General features: G+C 44.4%; 1 protein-coding gene across 4 annotated transcripts in view; it reads left to right on the top strand.

Moving 5' to 3' along the window:
* Positions 1-21,255, top strand: part of rnf19a (ring finger protein 19A, RBR E3 ubiquitin protein ligase) — a 64,976-nt gene that overhangs the window by 17,891 nt on the left and 25,830 nt on the right. For all 4 annotated transcript variants that reach the window (XM_037535494.1, XM_017716935.2, XM_017716934.2 and 1 more), the window contains exon 2: positions 14,441-15,314. In XM_037535494.1, coding sequence (XP_037391391.1) covers positions 14,441-15,314 — 874 coding nt within the window. The remainder of the gene's footprint in view (positions 1-14,440; positions 15,315-21,255) is intronic.

Genomic DNA, 21,255 nt, shown 5'->3' with positions numbered 1-21,255 from the left:
TTCTCATTACTCTGTTAATCAGGCTTGGTCGATTACTCGGTTCTGGGCCTGTTCCAGGCGTTTATATGGGATTTTTCCAGTTGCAGGACTGAATAGTCAGTCTTACTAACATCCAGCGTGCTTGTTCCGCTGATTGGCTGCCTAATCATGTTTTGTTAACGACATTACTTCCTCATTCGCCTGCAGTCCGCTGCGGTCAGTAAACTTCCCACTCACAGCGCCTCTCGACTGCTTTCACTTCGTTCTTTGAAAGAAGGTATTGAAAGAAGGATCATTCAAAGATGATCGCAGTCAGGGTATTGATTTGAAATCGATGTGCGAACCCATCAATAATCCTTTAACCTCTTTTTCTCCAGGGTATGTTTTGGTTTGTCCATCTGGATTTACATGATCAAATCATAAGGCAAATTATTCAGTAACTGCATGAAATGAAAGCTAATGAATTAATTATTTAATTAATTAATTAGAACGCTCCATTCAAATGAACAGAATGTGTTTTATGTCTATATGCTTACAATTTACTGCTGAAAGTCAAAAATCTCAGACGCTCTTTCACGCATTTTTTATTTTATATATATATATATATATATATATATATATACATATATGTGTGTGTGTGTGTGTGTGTGTGTGTGTGTGTGTGTGTGTGTGTGTGTGTGTGAGATGTGTGTGTTACAGAGCAGATCACTAAAGAGACGCCCACCTGTTTATCGTTTATAACCCAGATTGGTAGAAAAATGGGTCGACTTTCAGTAGAAAAAAAACCCCTTCTTTTATGATAAAGTTGTAGAATTACATTTGAGCCGAGAGCATTTTGTTGCAGTGAGGAAATCTGTCCCGTGGGGAATGTCTCAGGAAATTCCTTTAATAAGCTCATTATAGAAATCCTACAGCGTTCTGCGCACAAGCCTGGTTTTCCTGAGCCGCTTCACAGCCACAGGAAAAGGACGGAGAGGACAAAGTAGGAGAGCACGAAGACTGGAGCTCATGTTCACGCAGCTGTGTGTGTGTGTGTGTGTGTGTGTGTGTGTGTGTGTGTGTGTGTGTGTGTGTCAGTCAGTGCTCTTGAGAAAGGGAGCGGTTTCCCTGAAGCACAATCGCTCTAACTGCTGATGTTGTGAAGCCTGTGGCTGCGGTGAACTTTAACAGGGAGTGAACCGCTTCTGATGTAATTTTCTCAGCAGGCACTGGAAGAAGCAAAGAAACGAGTTTGAGAAATGAAGTAATGATCTGTTTAATTCATAAAGCGCCCTTTTCAAACTCATTGATGTATAACGAAAGTAACAGAAGACACAACAGTAACACACACACACACACACACACACACACACACACACTTATCCTGGTGGCAGGGGAAGACTTCCCAGACAACGTTATAGCGTCACACAGCTGGCCTGGAAAAAGCCCTAAGTGGACCACTGCTGTTAACAGCTCACAGTTCAACAGCGGCAGGGATTTGGTTGGGGAGCAGGGGAGGGTGCTGAGCAGCTTCATAGCTGCGTGGCAACCCGAGGCAGCCGCGTAGCTTTGATATGGCATCGGAAAAGCTACGGTGCAGCGCTGCTTAAGCTGCCTGCTCAAGCAGACGTGTTGCTGCGATGTAGTGTTAATATGAATGATTAAATGTTAATATGAACATACTGTCTAGGGCGTTAACTGTACCGATCGGTTCACACCGCGGTTTGGATATCGCTATTCGGCACAACGGGAAAAAAACCAACGACAGAAACAGCCAAACGCACGAGGCAGATGTTCGTTTAGGTCGGACAGACGCGAGTTAGTTCGCCCGCTGAGGAAACTTTAGTCGGGAAAGCTCGTAGTTTAGGAGAAATTCATGCACGTTAACTGATCTGTGTGGTGATGGTTCAGCCTTCGGTTGTGATTTTGTTACTGCAACAGAGAAAATTTAAATAAATAAATAAATAAATAAATAGGGGACGCGGCAGGCGGTGTAGAGGGATGCATCTCACTTCACGTGTGTGTGTGTGTGTGTGTGTGTCTCTCTGTGTGCGTGCATCTCTGTGTGTGTGTGTGTGTGTGTGTGTGTGTGTGTGTGTGTGTGTGTTTTAAAATCTGCCCTCTTTATTTATCTCGATAGCTGCCTTCTTCACCTCTCTCTCACTGCACAACTCAGACTTAGCCTCACAGCTGACCGGGCTGCTGCAGGTATGACCCCCACGATAACGCCGGACAGACTCGTTTGGAACTAGCTGCATAGGAGGGCTCCTCCTCAGACCACCGCTGCTAACAGGCGACAGCGTCAGCTTAAGGAACTCGGGCTTCTTCAGTTTGGTTCCGCTTCAGGATAAATACACGTACCATTACACCCATAGTATTGACACGAGGGGGTGTGTGTGTGTGTGTGTGTGTGTGTGTATATATATATATATATATATATATATATATATATATATATATATATATATATATATATATATATATATATATGTGTGTGTGTGTGTGTGTGTGTGTGTGTGTGGGTGTGAGAGAGAGAGAGAACCTGCCCCCAACCACACCCACATACATAGTGGGAAAACACCTGTTTATACTGTGGTGGCTTTGAGGAATCTACAGAGAAATGTGAACTAAGGAGAGGGAAAATGTCCAAAATAGGAAATGAAAAGGTGTTTTATAGAGAGGTGTGTGTGTGTGTTCAGGCTGTTGGGCCTGCTGCCCTGAGTGCGAGCAGTTTGGTAACTTGTGTGTCATCAACATGGAATGGAGAAGGAAAAAAACGCTGTTCACACATTCCTTGTTTAACCTTGCCGTGTACGCGGAGCATGAAAGGCGTTTTCTGTCGCACTTATTTTTGATTTGGGAACAATGTAGGACAGCTAGTTGGAACAGAGCTCATTTGCATATTTGGGTCTTAAGACCCAGCAACAAAAACATGTTTAAGGGACAGGGAGGTAAAATGACATCTGATTCACTCCTAATTGGACGTTGTTGTTACATATTTTTGCAGATTTAACGTGAATAATAATAAAAAAATAAATAAATCTAATAAAAAAATAGGTTTTAGGCTCTTTAATATAAAAAAATCTAAACTATGTAATTCACCACTTCTGCAGCTCCTGGAAGCTTCAGAATTAATAAAGAAATTTTAGGGTCGGGCACTTTGTCTTGATAAATTGGTCTGAAGGTGGCGATTCAGGTGCGTCAGATGTGGAGTGTTAGATCTGTTATGATGGACTTCAGCACTTTTGGGCTAAAATAAAATGATCTAGTTTCAAATGTTAAATCCAAAATATTCTGTTGGTTTTGGATTAAAAAATGAGGTGTAATCGAACCGGTTTGAACCTTCATGATGCACTGAATTGTTTCCTCAAGAGTCGTGATGTGAACATCACAAGGCGGGAGATTTACAGCCTTGTTGTTTTGTCACATGTAACCACGTGTGATTTATCCTTCTGGGTGGCTCTCCGTCACTGGCCTGCCCAACCTCGGCTCGAAGTCCTGATAAGAGTCGTAGATACCGGTGTGTTATTCGCATTGTTAACGTGAGTTGAGCTGGATTGCGTTGGGTTTTCCACCTCATCCAGTGTGACTGCGTCTGGCGTCCTGTGGGATTTACAGTTTAATCTCTTTGCTTGTTTGTTTACTGTATAAATGTTTACAGTCTGTAATTAGAAGTGTGAGGCGCTTATGGGGGTAAATAGCTACTGTTCCAGTGTTTTACATGATCTGTCTGAGACCCCTTCTAACACAGAACTACATGTACGCATTAACCAGACCTGGGATTGTTCAAGTTTCCATCCCACAGCTTCTCTTTTTCGTCATGTGTTATGTAATAAGCGCAGCAGCAAATACGGCCTCATGTCTTTTCCCAAATGACCGATTGCAAAATTCTGAGAAAGTCAACATCTGCCTCACTTAGGCCTAATCCCGTTTCACCCCTCGCCCTTACCACTTAGCCCTGCCCCCTGCTTTGTGCATTCACACTCAGAGAGCTGGTGATCTGCGGAGACAGGAGGCAACGCTAAGTGGGCGGAGTCAGCGATGTGGCGAAGTTAAGCCAAGTTTACCTTTTCGCAGATGAGGAGTAGGGATGGGTGATTAATCGAGAAGTCGGTTATTTAAATTTCCTTTAATTCTGTTAATCCTTTCTGTCCTGCCGCGTGTGTCGTCACGTGACTCTGCCACGCCCAGCCTGCGTCATAGAAGCTAAGGCTACGTTCACGTAGCAGGTAAAAGTGGCCCAAATCCAAATTTTTACATTTATTTATTATTTGGCCTGTTCAGATTATCTTTTAAATGTGGTCTGTATGCGACAGTCTGAACAGATCAGCTCCTAAACTGACCCACATGCGTAAAAGAACGGCGTCACGCGGTGTCGCGTGACTCATCCAGAGGTAAACAATTACAACCGCGAACGAACGGCAGGAGCATCATGAAGCATCACTGACCGACAGCTTGGGCTCATCACCCAGAATGTATTGAGCTGACCGTATAAACGGCGCGGTCACTTCTTTGGTTCGTGTCCTCGGATTCTTTAAACTTCACTTTCAGACTTTTGTCCGTCTCTTCAAACGCGGAGGGTTTTGGACGAGTCTCTTCTAATTTTTCTTTACAGAAATATCAACCCGAATGTTTTCGTCTCAGCATCGCGAAATTATGACAGATGTCGAGTTGGATTGACGTGAAAGGCTCGTCTGGCTGTTGAGATGATTTACTTTAAGATATGCAGAACGTATTTACAGTGCAAACCTTTTCAATGGACTGTGAGGGCAAACAAAACAAAAAATAGTGGTTTGTTAATCGTAATCGAGGTAAAACATTCAGTTAATCGTGATATTGATTTGAGGTCACATCGCCCAGCACTAATAAGGAGTTAAGCAGTGCCTATTTAGTTAGTTTATTAGTTTATTTAGTTAGGCGTCTTGCTCAAGGACACCTCAGTCATGTGCTGTCGGCTCTGGGGATCGAACCGGCGACCTTCCGGTCACTGGGCCAGCTCCCTAACCTCCAGCCCACGACTGCCCACCAAAAAATAAGAAATGGGACTGGGCAGGAACCCTGCCTGTAGGTAAAGGAGTATAAAGAAAAGTTTGAAAGCACACAGAGCAACTTTTTAAAAACTAATTAAAAAATAAACTTTGATAGATTATTGTGGGCGGGATGTTGACCCAAGTACGAATGTGGGCCAATTCAAAGTGAACAAACCATGTTTACATGAATCAAACCAGAGAAATCATTTAGCGCCTCAGTGCTGAAGTGTCAGTGGATAAAACGCCTCATGTTTTTTTCCCTGAAGTGTTTTCTCTTACCAAAGGGAACAAGGGTGTTGTGTGAAATCCCTCAGACGTTTCTCTGAGCTGAGGGAAAACGCTGAGGGGTTTACTGCTCAGAGGTTCTGCTGTTTAACTGAATCCATAACTGCTTTCTCCCGTTAACAGAACTTGGTTAGCAGGCAATCTGGCCAAACACTGAAACTAACCGACTCCCCTGAAGCCAGCGATGAGCTCATTCTGGTGATAATAATAATAATAATAATAATTTTATTTGTATGGCACTTTTCATGCCGGTGGCAGCTCATAGTGCTTTACAGACAGGTGATAAAATATAGTTACGTCTTTTTACCAAACTGTAAAGGATCAATGCGAAAAACAGATGCTTTTATTCGTGTAAATGTCATATGCAGTGTTTTAATCACTAGTGTGAGCGTCTCAACTAAACCGGCTGCTTTATCAGTCTCGAAGAGAAGCTAACTAGTCAGCTAACAGATCTTAATATTGTTCTCTGGTGTAGTTTTATTGATAGACATCATACGATCAATTAGCTTCAGCAAATACTGCAGGCCAGATGAAGTTCCTTGCCTCGGAGCCAGTATAGTTCTGTCTGTTGGTCCTCAAACTTACTGCCACTGCCGTTCTCACTGCAGGTTTGTTGAGTTCATTTGAAGGCTGTTTGTGAACGTCTGTGTGGATGTTTAGTGTTTTGTGAAATGACTTCATGGTTTTGCTTGATTTTAAAGTAACAAATAGTGAATCTGTCTGTTGTAAACAGGTCAAATATCTGTGCCTTACTGCTCACGTTTTAAGGGTTCTTAGAGCCTCGGTTGTCTAGTATAAATGCTAAGATTGATTTCCAGGTTTACGTGTTTGCGGCGCACCGCGTGTCCCGTAACCGGACGTTATTCAGAGCAGAGCGGCGGAGAGGAGTTGGGTTCGTCTATCTTTACTCTGCTGTCTGAAAGATTCGGACGGTGAGGGATGTAACCAGAACAATGTGTGCTGATAACGGAATCTCTGAGATTTACTGCTCCCCTGATATTAGAGTTGGCAGCAGGGCTGAAATATCTGTTTACAGCTGTTTAAAGAAATGTCCTCGTTTCATGTTTCGCTTAAAACAAAGCTCAGCGTGAGGTCAAGCGTCCAAGGCCTCTCCGATGGCCTGCGTCTTAAAGCACATCAAAATCAAGAAAAACTGATTGGCCGTGCTACAGCCGTCCGTAGCCAGGGGTCCGAGAGAGCACAGTTGGTCTCGCTCTCTCTGGGTGGGTGGGATGCCCCCCCTTCTCCCCCCATCACTCAGCGCAATGCAAGCGTAGCAGGTCTGCAGGTGACGTAGCAGGTCTGGTGGTTTCCTGCGAGCGCGTTCTCCTGATCGTGGGTTCGGAAACATGTTCTGGTTGGCTTCACGGGTCTCAGAGGGAGCCTGTGTCCAGCCTTCACCCTCCTGGTGTTGGTAGCATCAAGGGAGGGTCCTAACTATTGGGTTTAATTGGAGACGACTAAATTGAGGAGAAAATTGGGGGAAAAATCCCTTCAAAAAAAAAAAAAGCCTAAACAGCACAAACTCTTTAGAGCATTTACGCTGCGGTTTTAATGCTTTGGCTGAAAGATGTTTTCTTCACCAACCACAGACCAATAAGTTGGATTAAGTTGTTTATAATACGTAGTTTAGATATTTGACATTGTTTTATAGATTTACAGTGGCCTTTTGTGCCGGCCCAGTTGAGGTTTTTAAAGGTTTGAACATGTATTTATATAAATATATACTATATAGGCTGTTTTAAGTTTGATATCTGTAATAACAGGTTTCATATCGGTCATTTGCAGCTTTTAAGACATCAGATGCGAAACATTGGTCAGAGCATACGTTAAAATTAGTAGCAGTGAGTGATTCGGGTTTGATGAGATTTGTTCGACGTTTGATTTTATAGGCTTGTTAAGTATCTGCAATTCATTTGTGGCTGTAATAAATATAGAAAGCAAAAGAAACAGTGAGCGAGTGTTTCTATTTCCCCGCGGCCCATAAACCGTAAAGAGCGTAATTGTGTTCATTTCTTTTGTCTTTTTTTATTCTGTTTGTGAAACTGTGTGCAGATGCGACGTCGCAGCAGCGTAATACTGTGTTAAATGTGCCCCAGAGGGTTTACAGGTTTCTGTTACTACTGATGGGTTCTAGATAGTGTTTTTTGACTGGTTAGCCGTTGTGAGAGCTGGTTCTAGGTCTGATTTTGCCTGGATTTAAATTGGAAATTTTTATTTTGTTTTTATTGAACTTTTGACGTTTTTTGGCTTTATTTACCAAAATCAGTGTGATTCCTTATACATGGCCATTTTCTAACCTCTCTTAAAATTAAGACACTTTTAAAATTAAAACTTTAAGACTGATGTGTTTAAATGTCTCTTCTGATTGGCTGGCGTGAATTGTGCCTCGTTTAGGAAGCAGTCCGGGCTGAAACGCTCCTTATAACCTCAGTCTGAATGGCTGGGGCTGAGCTGCTATAGGCTGAACAGGTAGCTTTGTGATACGACATTAAGCATTATTCACATATCATTTTCTTGATTTGGGCCCTTTAAGGTTTTGCTGGTGATCTCTGTATAATTCTGCTGTAAACTCAAGGTCGTCATTGATTAGGGAGAGTTTGAAATATTACATATTGAGCTTGGATTGATTTGATTTTCTAGACGCCTCCTTTTTGTGTTTCTTCTGACATGAATGGTATGAATATTGAGTCTGGGTGAGATCTGATCCCCCACCCGCCCGCAACCGAAACGATTAGTCCCGCTCCCGCCCATGCCATCCCGCCCACGCCCAATATCTGACTCCGTCTAATCACAAATACGTTGTCCTCCGCTGAAATAACAGGTCCGTCACGGTCATTCGGCTCGCTGTGAGTAACTTCACCAAATGCCATTTATTCCCCATTTAAACACGGCAGGAATTAAAACCACAGGGCAGTTATCTTTGCTGTTTTGCTGGCCGGCTGTGGCCGTTGGACTGAAGGCTCCGCCGTCTCTGTAACGGCCGATTCACACGTGCTGCTTTTCCGTGGTGCGAGTGATGCAGCGGCGTGAACGCTCTGGCCTTTCGTTCGTACAGCGTTTGTGCTGTGGAGTCATGAGAAAGTTATACACACATTCCTGTTTCCAGACGGACAAATGGTCACTTCATTCAGTCTGCTCAGCACACGGGATGTTTATTGATCCTCGACAGCATTCCGGGAGTCCATCCGTGAAATCTGTCTCCAGCACGGAATGTCATGAATTTCGTGAAATGCGTTTTTATACGAGCTTCTGTTTAATGTACACTTATTTTCATGCCCTGTTTCAGTGTATTTAGCTGTGTGATGCACATGGGGAAAAAACCTGCCCAGGTCTATTCCCTAAACAGTCCGGCGTCTGGACTCCCAGCCTGTGTGAAAGCGCTGACCACTTAACACGAGCAAGACTTTCCGCATCGCTCACAGCACACGGAAGCAGTATGTGTAAATCAGACCTGTGAGACTTTGCGGGCAGTTCAGGTCGATTGCTGTACAATGACATTCATTTTAACTGTTTTACTGTTGTTTGTAAATGCTTTACAGATGTTCTGCTTCATTTGGGTTGTTGATTAATTTGAGGGGTTTCTCTGTATGCGTGCTTCTGCCCGCTCCTGTCTGAAGGGGTCCGATATCCGCTGAAAATTAGTCCCGTGCCGCTTGATGTTGTGTCAGGTCCCACGTGAGACCGCGGGAGTGCAGACCTCTACTGTAAGGGTTTGATTGAGCATCAGTGAGGTCAGGTACTGATGTTGGATGGTCATTTCTGGATCACAAACTCATCCCATAGGTACTGGATGGAGCTCCATCACTCCAGAGAACACAGTTCCATTGCTCCACTGCTCCACAGCCCAGTGCTGGGGGGCTTTATACCCCTCTAGCCCTGGAGACCTTAGGCTATGTGTAGCTGCTCCAGAACGTCCAGTTCTATTGGTCAACGGAGATTATACAGCTGGTCTCGACTACTCTGTTCCGATTGAGGTGTTAGTTGGATTATTAACAGATTATTCTTATTATTAAGAGATTAAGAGATTATCAGGCTGCATGTAAACGCACCCATTGAATGAGTTGTACTATGAATTGTAGTACTTTTGGTATTTAAAAAGAAAAGAAAAGATGAAAAGATACTGATCCTCCACATTAGTTGAAACTATTTAAATCTGAAATGCTACCAGAATTGAATTTGATGTGTATCATTAAAATCATTGATCATCTCATCCCTGATCACCCATTAAGTTAAACCCCTTCCTTCTGGCTCACAGCCTGGAGCAGATGCAGGAGTCAAGTCTCTCGTTTTTCTCTGCTGTTCTCCTGTTTATCTCTCCCGCTGTTCGGAGATGTTGCAGAAGATCCGGCCTGTGCTCTGATAAGACTAATGAACTGGCTGAAGTCAGCCAAATGGATCTGAAGTGGTTTTCCTTTATCTGCTCTTGTTCTTCAGCGGCGCACACAGGCGGCGTGGCCGTTTTCGTTCGAGAGCTTTTTACTTTTTATGTGAGCTCTACTCACATTTCCACCCGTCTCATCTCCGTTTTAATAGCACTCGTGTACCTCAGTTCAGGGTTGGTTGAGTAATGCTCGTTTTTACTACTGTGGAATCGTAGATCACATTTTATAAAACAGTTGCGGCCCTAAAATGTGATGTAAAAACTAATATATGCGCACTGGTGACGGCTTCAGAACCACTGAGCTCTATCACTGGGCCACTGGGCCAAAGCCCTTCTGCTGTTACTGGAATATCTTTGGCTCTCACGCTGCTCACATGGTGCACCGAGTGTACTGATGAAGTGGAAACCCGGTTCTGTTTAAACTGAGCGGCTGACAACTTATGTTCTTAACTAGAACCGGGCTGGTCAGCTGGCTAACAGAGCCAACAGCCTAAACAGCTCCATCATTAATATCACAGGCTGGAATTAAAGCACTGACCGTGTGATTTACTGTTGAACTGCAGTATAAAAGACTAAAAACGTCGCATCAATGTTTTACACACTTCAGTCAGAAGTGGCGTCAAACCCAGGCTGAATCCCAAATGGCTCCGTACTCCCTAAACAGTGTTCTAGCTATGAAAGTGTAGACGTTCTAGCCTCTACAGCCAAACAGTGCCTCATTTATCCAGGGTGGATGTTTCTGAGTCCCGGTTTGTTTTTTTTGTTGTATTAAACTCAGTTTGGGTCAGACTTACTTGCTGATTGAATCAGCAGTGGTTACCTTGCGGCCAGAGTTTTGCCTGTCGCTATGAAGCTCCGTCACGTAGACCAGGCAGATGGTTTCAGAAGGACCGAAAAGTTTTTTTTTTTTTTACCAAAAGTGCGAAGAACGCAGCTCACACAATCCTGACATTTGTGGCCAGCTTGATATCCATAGATATCACACACAGAGATCAGTGTAGATCTCTCTCTCTCTCTCTCTCTCTCTCTCTCTCTCTCTCTCTCTCTCTCTCTCTCTCTCTCTCTCTCTCTCTCTGTGGGCAGAGCATGTTTTAAATTCTTCTGCTTTTCTATTACAGTTAGATGTAGAGCCTGATGGGTAAAAGCAGCTCAGCACAGAGTCTCTTCCCTGCTCCTCCTACCTTGTGCTTGAACTCCCTGGCCTTTTTATCAGAAACGCCTGCCTCGTGGGTGCATTCGGAGTTCCTGACCGAATTCCCGTCTGTCACTGCAGTTTCAGCGTCCAGCTGCTTTTGCCCGCCAGACTTTTAATTTGAAAGTGAATCTGAAAATGTGACTTAACAGAAAAGCTGAGTAGTTTTCAGAAATTGCGTTTGATGCTCAGCTGGACGTCATGAGCTGTGAAATTTTTTTATATTTCTTACAAACCTTGAAATTCAGTTTTGCTTCACAATTCAATTCCAAAGGACAGGATACAGATAAAAAAATCTGATTTGTACCTTTTAAAGGAAAATCTCTAATGGCATGAATCTGACTCCGTAGAATTGGACTGGGTCGGGGCAGTAGGGGTTGACTCCAGTAGCACTGGCGGTGTCTGATCCACTTGTACCAGCACAACACACACTAACACATCGCCACCACGTCAGTGTTACTGCAGTGCTGAGAATGACCCACCGCCCAAATAGTACCTGCTCTGTGAGGGTCCATGGGGGTCCTGACCACTGAAGAACAGGGTAACAGAGTATCAGAGAAACAGATGGACTACAGTCTGTAACTGTAGAACTACAGAGACCAGCTATACAGTAAGTGGAGCTGATAAAGTGGACAGTGAGCGTAGAAACGAGGAGGTGGTCAGAACGTTACGCCTGAGCAGTGTATGTATATACGCCTGTGTCTGTGTATATGTAGATGTGTGTGTGTGTGTGTGTGTGTGTGTGTGTAAACATATATATATCAATGTTTACTATAAGTGCTGTTGATGTTTGGTGTAACAGTAAAAATAAATTATTAAAAATTTTATTTGAGAATTTTTTAAATGTGGCCCTTTCAGTGGTTGAGACTGTTCTAGACTGTTCTGCACAGGTTGGTTTAATAAGTAAAGGTTCTAGAGTAGAACTGTTTCAGCTACTGCTGAACTTCTAGAGTTTTTACACCCTTCAGGAAGAAGCCCAGTTATCTGAGTGCAGGTGTGTGCAGAGCATGAGCCCCGGCTGCACCCAGATGTCCAGTTCTGATCTATAGCAGTGACGTTGAGGAGAGCTGCTCTGAGGAGAGCGAGGGGCAGATCGCGAGGGGCAGATCGCGAGGGGCAGATCGCGAGGGGCAGATCGCGAGGGGCAGATCGCGAGGGGCAGATCGCGAGGGGCAGATCGCGAGGGGCAGATCGCGAGGGGCAGATCGCGAGGGGCAGATCGCGAGGGGCAGATCGCGAGGGGCAGATCACACGGCTTTATGTGCATCAGGAGTGCGTTCTTTAAGCACTGTACTGGAACTGATATACGTTTAGTCAATTTTAATCAGAATCTGTTTGGCTTTTCTAAGTCCGGCGTCTGCTGAGGGCCGTGCTCTCAGCGTGAGAGTGGCGTGCAGTGCTGGAGACGAAGCTTCTCTTCTTCAGCTGCTGGAACGTCCCTCCTCAGGAATGTTGTTTGCTTTGAGCAGACGCCTGTTCGCATGTTCAGACACTGAGAGGCGGAGTGAGTGTGTGTGGTTGATGTTGGGCCTGATCTGCAGTTCTCCTCTCGATATGTTCATCTGCGGTTCAGAGAGCCGCCTGGATGTGACGACACGCTGGCGTTAATTTCTGTTCATGTTCTGTTCATGTTCTGTAACTCGGAACCAACAGGAAATTGTGAAAACCTGTTTCTTTTTTCGTTCTGTTTAGTTTCTGGACAGATAAGAATAACTAATTATCTCTCTCTCTCTCTCTCTTGCGCTCTCTCTCTCTCTCTCTCTCTCTCTCTCTTGCGCTCTCTCTCTCTCTCTCTCTCTCTCTCGCTCTCGCTCGCGCTCTCTCTCTCTCTCTCGCTCGCTCTCTCGCTCTCCTCCCCCCTGCTCTCCCTCTCTTGTTCTTTCTCTTGTTTTTTCTGCTTTTCTCTTTCTCTTTCATTCTTTTTCATTCTCTCTCGTTTGATCTTTCTTTTTTCTCTCTCTCCCTCTTGTATTTCTCTGTCTCTCCCTCCCCCCCTCTTTCAGTCTTTCTCCCCTTTTCTCTTTCTCATTCTTTCTTTTTCATTTTTTTCTATTCTTCTCTTTCATTCTTTTTCTTTGTCTCTCTTTTTATCGTTCTTTTTTCTCTCTGTCCATCTGTCTTTTTCCCTCCCTCCCTCCCTCCCTCCCTCCCTCCCTCCCTCTTGTCTCTCCCTCTCTTTCTGCCTCATTTCTCTCTGGCTGGCTCTCTCTCTGTGTCTTTTTCTATTTGACTCTCTTTCTCTCTTCTCTCTCTTTCTCCCATTTGTTTTCCCCCCTCTCCTTTCTGGAGTGCATCCATCCTAAAAGAAATGTGTAAGTCTCTCTCTCTCTCTCTCTCTCTCTCTCTCTCTCTCTCTCTCTCTCTCTCTCTCTCTCTCTCCCTCCCTCTCTTTCCTCCTCTCATTGGTTTTAAGCCAGAGTAATAAATTAGTTTGGCAGTCATGGGAAATTAGCGAATGGCTGAACTTGAGAAAGCTGTAGATGTGTATTAGTATGAAGGGAGAATGTAGTTTTATTCTTAAGTTTTAAGTTAGAAAATCCAGTCCTGTAAGATTATGAAGGAATAAAAAGTGCACGTGGAGGGGACGGGGTTGTGCTATGGATACACTCCTGAAATGTTGTTTTGGAGAACTTATGTCATCCTAACCAATCTGTATAGTAATAATGTAGATCTGTGTAATCAAGATATTTAAATTAACACACACAATATCAAACCTCATATGGAGCCTCATAATGTGGATCTTTCCACCCCAGTGTTTGAAAGCTTGCTTATTAATTAATTAATTAATTAATTAATTAACTAACTAACTAACTAACTAATCAATCAATTAATTAATTAGGAGAATCGTGTTTGGGAATCTGTTACCAGCAGTTGCAGTGTCAGTAGTCTTGCTTGCCTCTGAAACTAGCTCTTTAATACTGATGTTTTGAACACGCCTCCTGGCTCACATGTCTGAGTTTACAGCTTGTTGCTGTAGTTTCTGTTGGAATAATAAGAGCGAGTCATGACTTTTGACCAGACTCCACCTGCACCATTAAATTCTGTTACCTTGTCATCAAATCTTTAGAAGTTTATTGGCAGTTTCTGGCTTGATATCAGTCCTTTCCTGCGCCGTCTGGGACGGTAATAAAACTATCATAATTTCTAACAGTCACTGATGGTGAAGCACTTTGATGGACTGCACCACCACAGCTGACATAGCACTTGGTTATGTGGAAGTCATATCGCCCCCTACGCTTCCTGTAGTGTATTACAGTCTCTCAGAGTGACTGTGTGGATCATATGAACATTATAGAGCTTTTTAAATGAAACAATAGAAGCCGTATCGCCCCCTACGCTTCCTGTAGTGTATTACAGTCTGTCAGAGCGACTGTGTGGATCATATGAACATTATAGAGCTTTTTAAATGAAACAGTAGAAGCCGTATCGCCCCCTACGCTTCCTGTAGTGTATTACAGTCTGTCAGAGCGACTGTGTGGATCATATGAACATTATAGAGCTTTTTAAATGAAACAGTAGAAGCCGTATCGCCCCCTACGCTTCCTGTAGTGTAAAGTATTAAGGCACTGACTCCATCTGTTTCTTCCTCAGGTGCGGCAGAGAGCCAGGCTGACTCCGAGCTGCCCCAAGTGGCCCAGTCTGAGCCACCCAGCTCAGCAGAGAGCATTCTGGGGGGTTCACCACCATGCCATAGCACCCTGCCCTCGCCTCTGAAAGCCCTGTCCCCCCCTCCCCCTCTCTCCCCTCCCTCTCCCTCTTCCTCCTCCTCCTCCTCCTCTTCTTCCCCCAGCCCCCCCGCAGCAGTTGACGCCCCTTGGTCCAGCCACAGCATTCCCTCAGGAGAGATGAGTCTACACCATCAGGCCCAGGGCTCGGAGCGGGACCTTCCCTCCGCGGCGTCATCCATCAGCCTGCCGTCCGTCAGGAAAACGCCCAAAAAGCGGCGCCTCTCGCTCCGCTCCCTGTTCCGAAGGCGGCGCGGCGAACCCAAATCTCGTAAGACGCGCGCCCTCGCCGGTGGAGTGGACGGCATCGCGAGCGTGGAGAGCGTTCACTCTGAACTTCAGCAGAATCAGCAGCAGCAGCATCAGGATCGTTCTTCTTCTCTCTCTGCGCCCGGAGTGGCCTCCGCCTCCACTACTTCCTCCTCCTCCTCCTCCTCCTCTTCCTCAGAGCTGCTGGAGTGCCCCCTCTGTCTGCTGCGGCATGCCCGAGACCGCTTCCCCGACATCATGACCTGTCACCACCGCTCCTGTGCCGACTGCCTCCGACAGTATCTGCGCATCGAGATCTCCGAGAGCCGGGTCAACATCAGCTGCCCCGAGTGTTCCGAGCGCTTTAACCCGCACGACATACGCATGATCCTCGGAGACCACGCACTCATGGAAAAGTACGAGGAGTTCATGCTCCGCCGCTGGCTCGTGGCTGACCCCGACTGCCGCTGGTGCCCCGCCCCCGACTGCGGGTAAGAATCGAGTCAAGATTGGCTTTTATTGACCATATAAGAGGTCACTTAGAGAAATGTTACCTTGGAAATGGCTCACAATGAATATTGACCAAGTAATAGTGTAGTCCTAGGGAAGTGCTGGTAACATATAGTGGATATACCGATGTTCTGGGACTGTATATGACCTCTATGATGGCGTTTCACAGTAGTATTGTTAATTTAATTTTATTTTTTCGCAGTATTTAGGCCTTGCTGGTAGAGAAACCTCTTGTTTGGGTAGTTGTTTAACACCGTGCTATAGGCGGCTTTTTGCACAAGCGTTTCTAGTGCAGTCTTGTTTATATTAAGTACAGTCAGTGTAGCGTTAAAGACCCATATCCTATTTTTATGTTTTTCTCTTGGGTTCATTTACATTTATAGCATTTGGCTGACACTCTTATCCAGAGCGACTTACAATTTGATTATTTTTACATTGGGAGGCCAAGGTGGTGTTAGGAGTCTTGCCCAAGGACTCTTATTGGTATAGTGTAGGGTGTTTGCCCAGGTGGTGCTTGAACCCCAGTCTACAGTGTAGAAGGCAGAGGTGTTAACCACTTCACTATCTCAACCACCATTTCTCACATTTGTCTGGATTTATGTGCCAAAAACAGTCGTCATTAATTTCTGCATGGCCGTTTTCCAACTTCTTTATTACTCACAGTCAAACAGTTGTGACGGGTTCATTCTTATTGAAGTGGAGAACGCAGAACGTTTTCTGCTCAGGGGTCTCATCTCCTCTCAGTCTGAAGGGAACCACCTTCCACTGACAGACAGAAACTCTGACCCCCCTCTTACGATTGGATTGTGATTGGTCCCTAGGAGCCTCTCGGTTGTAAAAAATACAGCGGGTGAACCTTTTTGTACTAATATGAATTCAAACATTATTAATACTTTATCACGTGTGCTGCGTTCTTAGCCGTGGCATTTAGAGGAGCAAGCTTTTAAAGTGCCGCATTATAGAAATCCTTTAACTCTAATTTTATTCGCTTTTCTGAAATAAAACGGTCTGATGTGCTTGAACATTGTTAGTTTGAAAAATGTTCCCTCCGCTGCCTGATCCATATAATCTGTATGCAAAAAACAAAGCAAGATTTTTAAATGCAGTGTTTAGTGATGCCACAGAAACCAGTACATTTATTTATGTCCACTGATTCGGCAATTTCAACTGTGATACAGGACACCAATCAGAACAGAGCTCATTTACATATCAAAGGCACAGAAACGAGGACAGTCTGTTAAACTCTGAGGAACAGAAGTAAGATAAGTAAACCAGGCATGCACTGTGATTTTAGTTCTTTGGTGACTCACACTTCACGTTTGAATAGTCTGTTGTCGGCCAAAGTCTGCGATTTATGTACGACCACATGACGCGACATGGGCACGCGAACAAAGCCCCTACAGACGCTCTGTCTGCAGTGAAGCTGTGGCGTTCAGAACGGCGTGTGCGACTCAGAGTCCTGACTGAATCTCAAATGACTCCACCACATATTAAAATAGTTGCTCCTGCACCCATAAAGATCATCACGTGTCTAATAAATGGCCTTGAGATTCTGCCGTGTGGGCGCAGTTCCATACTGGACCAACAGGGGACTGTTTTAATGTAGAAGCAAGAACTTGGTGCACTACGTAGGAAGTGGGGGCCGTTTGAGATTCAGCCACTGACAGACCAACAGGCGGCTCTGCCAAGACAATAAAACACTTTTTATTTATATATATATATATATATATATATATATATATATATACACACACACACACACACACACACACACACACACACACACACACACACAGTCATGAAATCCGTCCGGTTCTGACCAGAATCACGCCAGGTATGTCTGGCTTTATGTAACGTTTGAACTCTTTGCAGTGTCTAAATTAAACATCTTAGATTTTAAATGCTACCAAAGTGTGAAAGCTGGTTTAACGGCTGCTGTTGTATCTTGATTAAAAATCTTCAGTTGCTGTGTGTGTGTGTGTTTGTGTGTGTGTGGCCCCAGCGTGTTGGTGGTGAAGAGGCTTTCTCGTGCAGTCAGACACTCTGTGGTTTTATGAGGGAGATTCACTCATTCTGTCATGACTCGTTCGCTGTGATGTCTCACCAGACTTTCCATTTAAGTTTAGAAGCTCTCAGCCAGACTTGGGAGCCTTTTGGCGTTGACGAGTTCATCTGCTTGCCTCTGCTTGCTAAGCGTGTTGCAGTGAGGCAGTTGTGTGTCATTAAAGTGACGAGAGGTTTGCATCACGCATATTCATAACACAGCTCATGAATTTGAATGAGAGTCATTCCAAAATCCCAAAACTGGCCACTAATTTTGGACACATTTAGGTGCTTGGTAGTGCTGACCCAGACGTTGGTGCCTTTTGGGAGCTTCTTCTAAGTCGTAAAGGTGTCGGGTTCAGTGTAGAATGCAGAAAACCCTGTTCAGGTGAAAAGTGGTGGTGGTGCTCTTGGTGTGGTGTTTTTAAAGTGGGCGTGTGAGGTTTATGTTACCGTAAAGGTAATAAGAACCTGTTTATTACCCGCTTATAACCTTTAGTACGTGCTTTGTGTTTGTACACAGGCTGTGATGTTTGGCGGTGAGGGAGTTTCCTCAGCGATGCAGTCAGTCGCAGCAAAACTGTAGCCCAAGATTGTGGGGTGACCGATCCACCATAATGGTTATTAATTAATAATTATTTGTCCTTTTGAACAAGAACGTTACATTCAGATGCACCTTAAATCACTCGGGATAAGCGCGTTTAGCAAAGTCTGTAAGGATTCTACTTTTATAGCCTTTTATGATGCTGTTTCCTTTTATCTTATCTTGTTTTATTTTAGTGTTAGATTGGTTGATTGTGAATGTGCACCCCCTTTAAATCTGCCGGCCTGTTTCACCATCAAATTTAAACCTAAAAAAATCTTATATCTTTGTGTGACAGACAGAATAAGAACTAATAGTGTTTATTTTTTGTTTTCTTTGAGAAATATCTCTGAATGTTACTGTATTAAGCTGTTAGGAGTCTCAAGTGGCTACTAAACAAAGATGTGTGGAGTAGAAACTTGTTTATTGTGCTTTTAGGCTTTTTGCTATAAGTAAATTATGATCAGCTCAGTGGCTGCAAATATGCATCAAAGCCAAAGTATAAAGTCTGATGTACAAAGTGATGCAAATTCAAAGCCTGTATAAAAATCAGATCATGGGCGTCACTGCACGACTTTTAAAATCCAAGCTGAAACGATTTCAGACTGAACAAGAACTCAAACTCCCAGAACTCCTCAGATCACACGACACACAGAGCAGAGCTCGCTGGACCTGTTTATGGCTTTTAGGCGCAAACTGGTGGTTAATATGAGGTGAGAAGCGCTGATGTTACAGTGAGAGCTGGAGACATTTCACTACAACCTGGAGTGTTTTGACGTCTGGATCAACGTTATAAACATGATATCGGCTCCAATCTGCCTCTGTCTCCCCTCCGCTGTTCAGGCACGTCTCTTCACCTGTTCCTCTGCTCCTCCGGCTCTCTGAGTGGCTGTTTGAATCACTCATTGAGTAAATCTCTGGCCTTCTCACACGGCAGGAGTTGGGAATGTTTTGAGTCATAAATATCAAGCATGTTTGATGATATCGGAGAGTCTCTGATCACCTCAGAGCTCAATTTGAGCTAAAGATTCACTCGTTTCTCCTCTCACACAACAGATCATTCAGGCGCTTCTGATGGAGCTTCCAACCTGGAAAATCAGGTCGTGGGAAATTTGTCGCAAAGGGCGAACCTGGCCTAAAATAAGGCAGAAAGATCATGTAGTGTAGTCCCTGCTTAAGAGAGCGCCCAAGAATGAATGTTTTATTTATATATATATATATATATATATATATATATATATATATATATATATGTTTTGTTTTTTTTTTGGGTCCCCCAGCTCTAGTGAAGACGCAATTTCCGAAAGTTGATTTCTCCGATTCAGGTTGTCTACAAACTTTTGGACACAACAAGAGTGTCGTGATATCCAGCCATATAAAAATAGGTCTGAGCACACCCTGACACGCCCACAGGGTCATTCTGCAGTGAGACCGGGGGCTGTAGAGAGTCCCTGTTCTCGGTGCTGTCAGTGTCGAGAGTTGTGCTGACATCCTGTTGCTATGCCAGCACAATGAGTCTGGCTTTCCATGCCACGTGACCGCTATTCCATTGTTTGTTTCCCGTTTGTTTTAGCACTTGCTATGATACATGATGTCCAGGCGAGGAGAGCTGGAGCAGCTGCTCTGCATGTTTGTCTGCGAGGGGTAAATTTGTCACTCTTGCCCCCGCCGCACCGCACCCCCCCCCTCCCGTCTGAAGCACGTGAGCTGCTCGGAGCCGGCCGGCCCTTTGAAAGGGATCGGTCTTCTCCCCCGTATGTGGCCGTGTGTGTATAAATAGTCTTTCAAACCCGACTGCCTGTACCATAGCGGTCTGCTGAAAGGATGAGTGTGATGAAACGTCGACAGCTGGCGTCCAGAGAGGAGATGAAAATGGATATAATGGACAGGGAGGCCACGATACCAGAGTTTTGACTGTGATGGATATGAGCCATCGATATTAATAGATGGTGAGGCTAAAAAGGAATTTATTATCTGAAGTAATGATGATTAGGGATGGGAAATTGGGCTAATGTGTCATTATTATTATTATTATTATTATTATTATTATTATTATTATTATTATTATTATTAGTCAGTCATTAACCGTTTACTGACAAATCAAAGACCCATGAAAACGGCACTGTGGTTATATAAACAAGGCTTTAGGCTATAATCAGTGGAAACATGTAGCCTAACATAATAGCTATGGCAGTAATGTAATCTTGATTACCTCATTAGCAGCCCAGGTTAACCAACATATCACAAAACACAACCGCGTTTCTCATTTTTTTATTTTTATTTTTTTTGTTTTTCAGTTATTAACATAATTATCCTGTCACCATTTACATTGTGTGTAAAGTATACAATGAATTGACTGAAGGAAATGACCCGAAATTAGTGGAAAGAGGTCTGGTTCCATTGATTTGCATTAAAAGTAAAGTAGGTTTTTCCACTTCCCCTCTAAAGTGATCATTTTAGTGATACATGGTTTTGTAACTGCAGCGATATACAGCTTGACTGGGTAGCTTCAAGTTACGATACATAGTTTAAACAAAGCCGGAGGTTCGCGGCTTTTAAACTGTTGTGTCATGGGACCAAGTGCTCAGGCTAACCTATAGCTGAAGGCCTATGTATCAAACACAAGGCCGACGACAACAAATTAGTCAAAACTCTTTAGTGAAAGAATGGGTCGCTCTCAGGAGCTCAGAGAATTCCAGCGTGGTACCGTGATCGGACGCCACCTGTGCAGCAAGTCCAGTCGTGAAATTTCCTCACTACTAAATATTCCACAGTCGACTGTCAGTGGGATTATAACAAAGTGGAAGCGATTGGGAACGACAGCAACTCAGCCACGAAGTGGTCGGCCACGTAAAATGACAGAGCGGTCAGCGGATGCTGAGGGGCATAGTGCGCAGAGGTCACCAACTTTCTGCAGAGTCAATCACTACAGACCTCCAAACTTCATGTGGCCTTCAGATCAGCTCAAGAACAGCGTAGAGAGCTCCATGGAATGGGTTTCCATGGCCGAGCAGCTGCATCCAAGCCTTACATCACCAAGCGCAGTGCAAAACGTGGAATGCAGTGGTGTAAAGTGCCGCCACTGGACTCTAGAGCAGTGGAGACGTGTTCTCTGGAGTGACCAATCACGCTTCTCCATCTGGAAATCCGACGGACGAGTCTGAGTTTGGTGGTTGCCAGGAGACGGTACTTGTCTGACTGCATTGTGCCGAGTGCAAAGTTTGGTGGAGGGGGGATCATGGTGTGGGCTCGGCCCCTTAGTTCCAGTCAAAGGAACTCTTAAACCTCACAAATGT

The sequence above is a fragment of the Pygocentrus nattereri genome, chromosome 27 (genome assembly GCF_015220715.1).
Source record: "Pygocentrus nattereri isolate fPygNat1 chromosome 27, fPygNat1.pri, whole genome shotgun sequence".
Taxonomy (NCBI): domain Eukaryota; kingdom Metazoa; phylum Chordata; class Actinopteri; order Characiformes; family Serrasalmidae; genus Pygocentrus; species Pygocentrus nattereri.
This window is presented reverse-complemented; position numbering and strand designations above follow the sequence as displayed.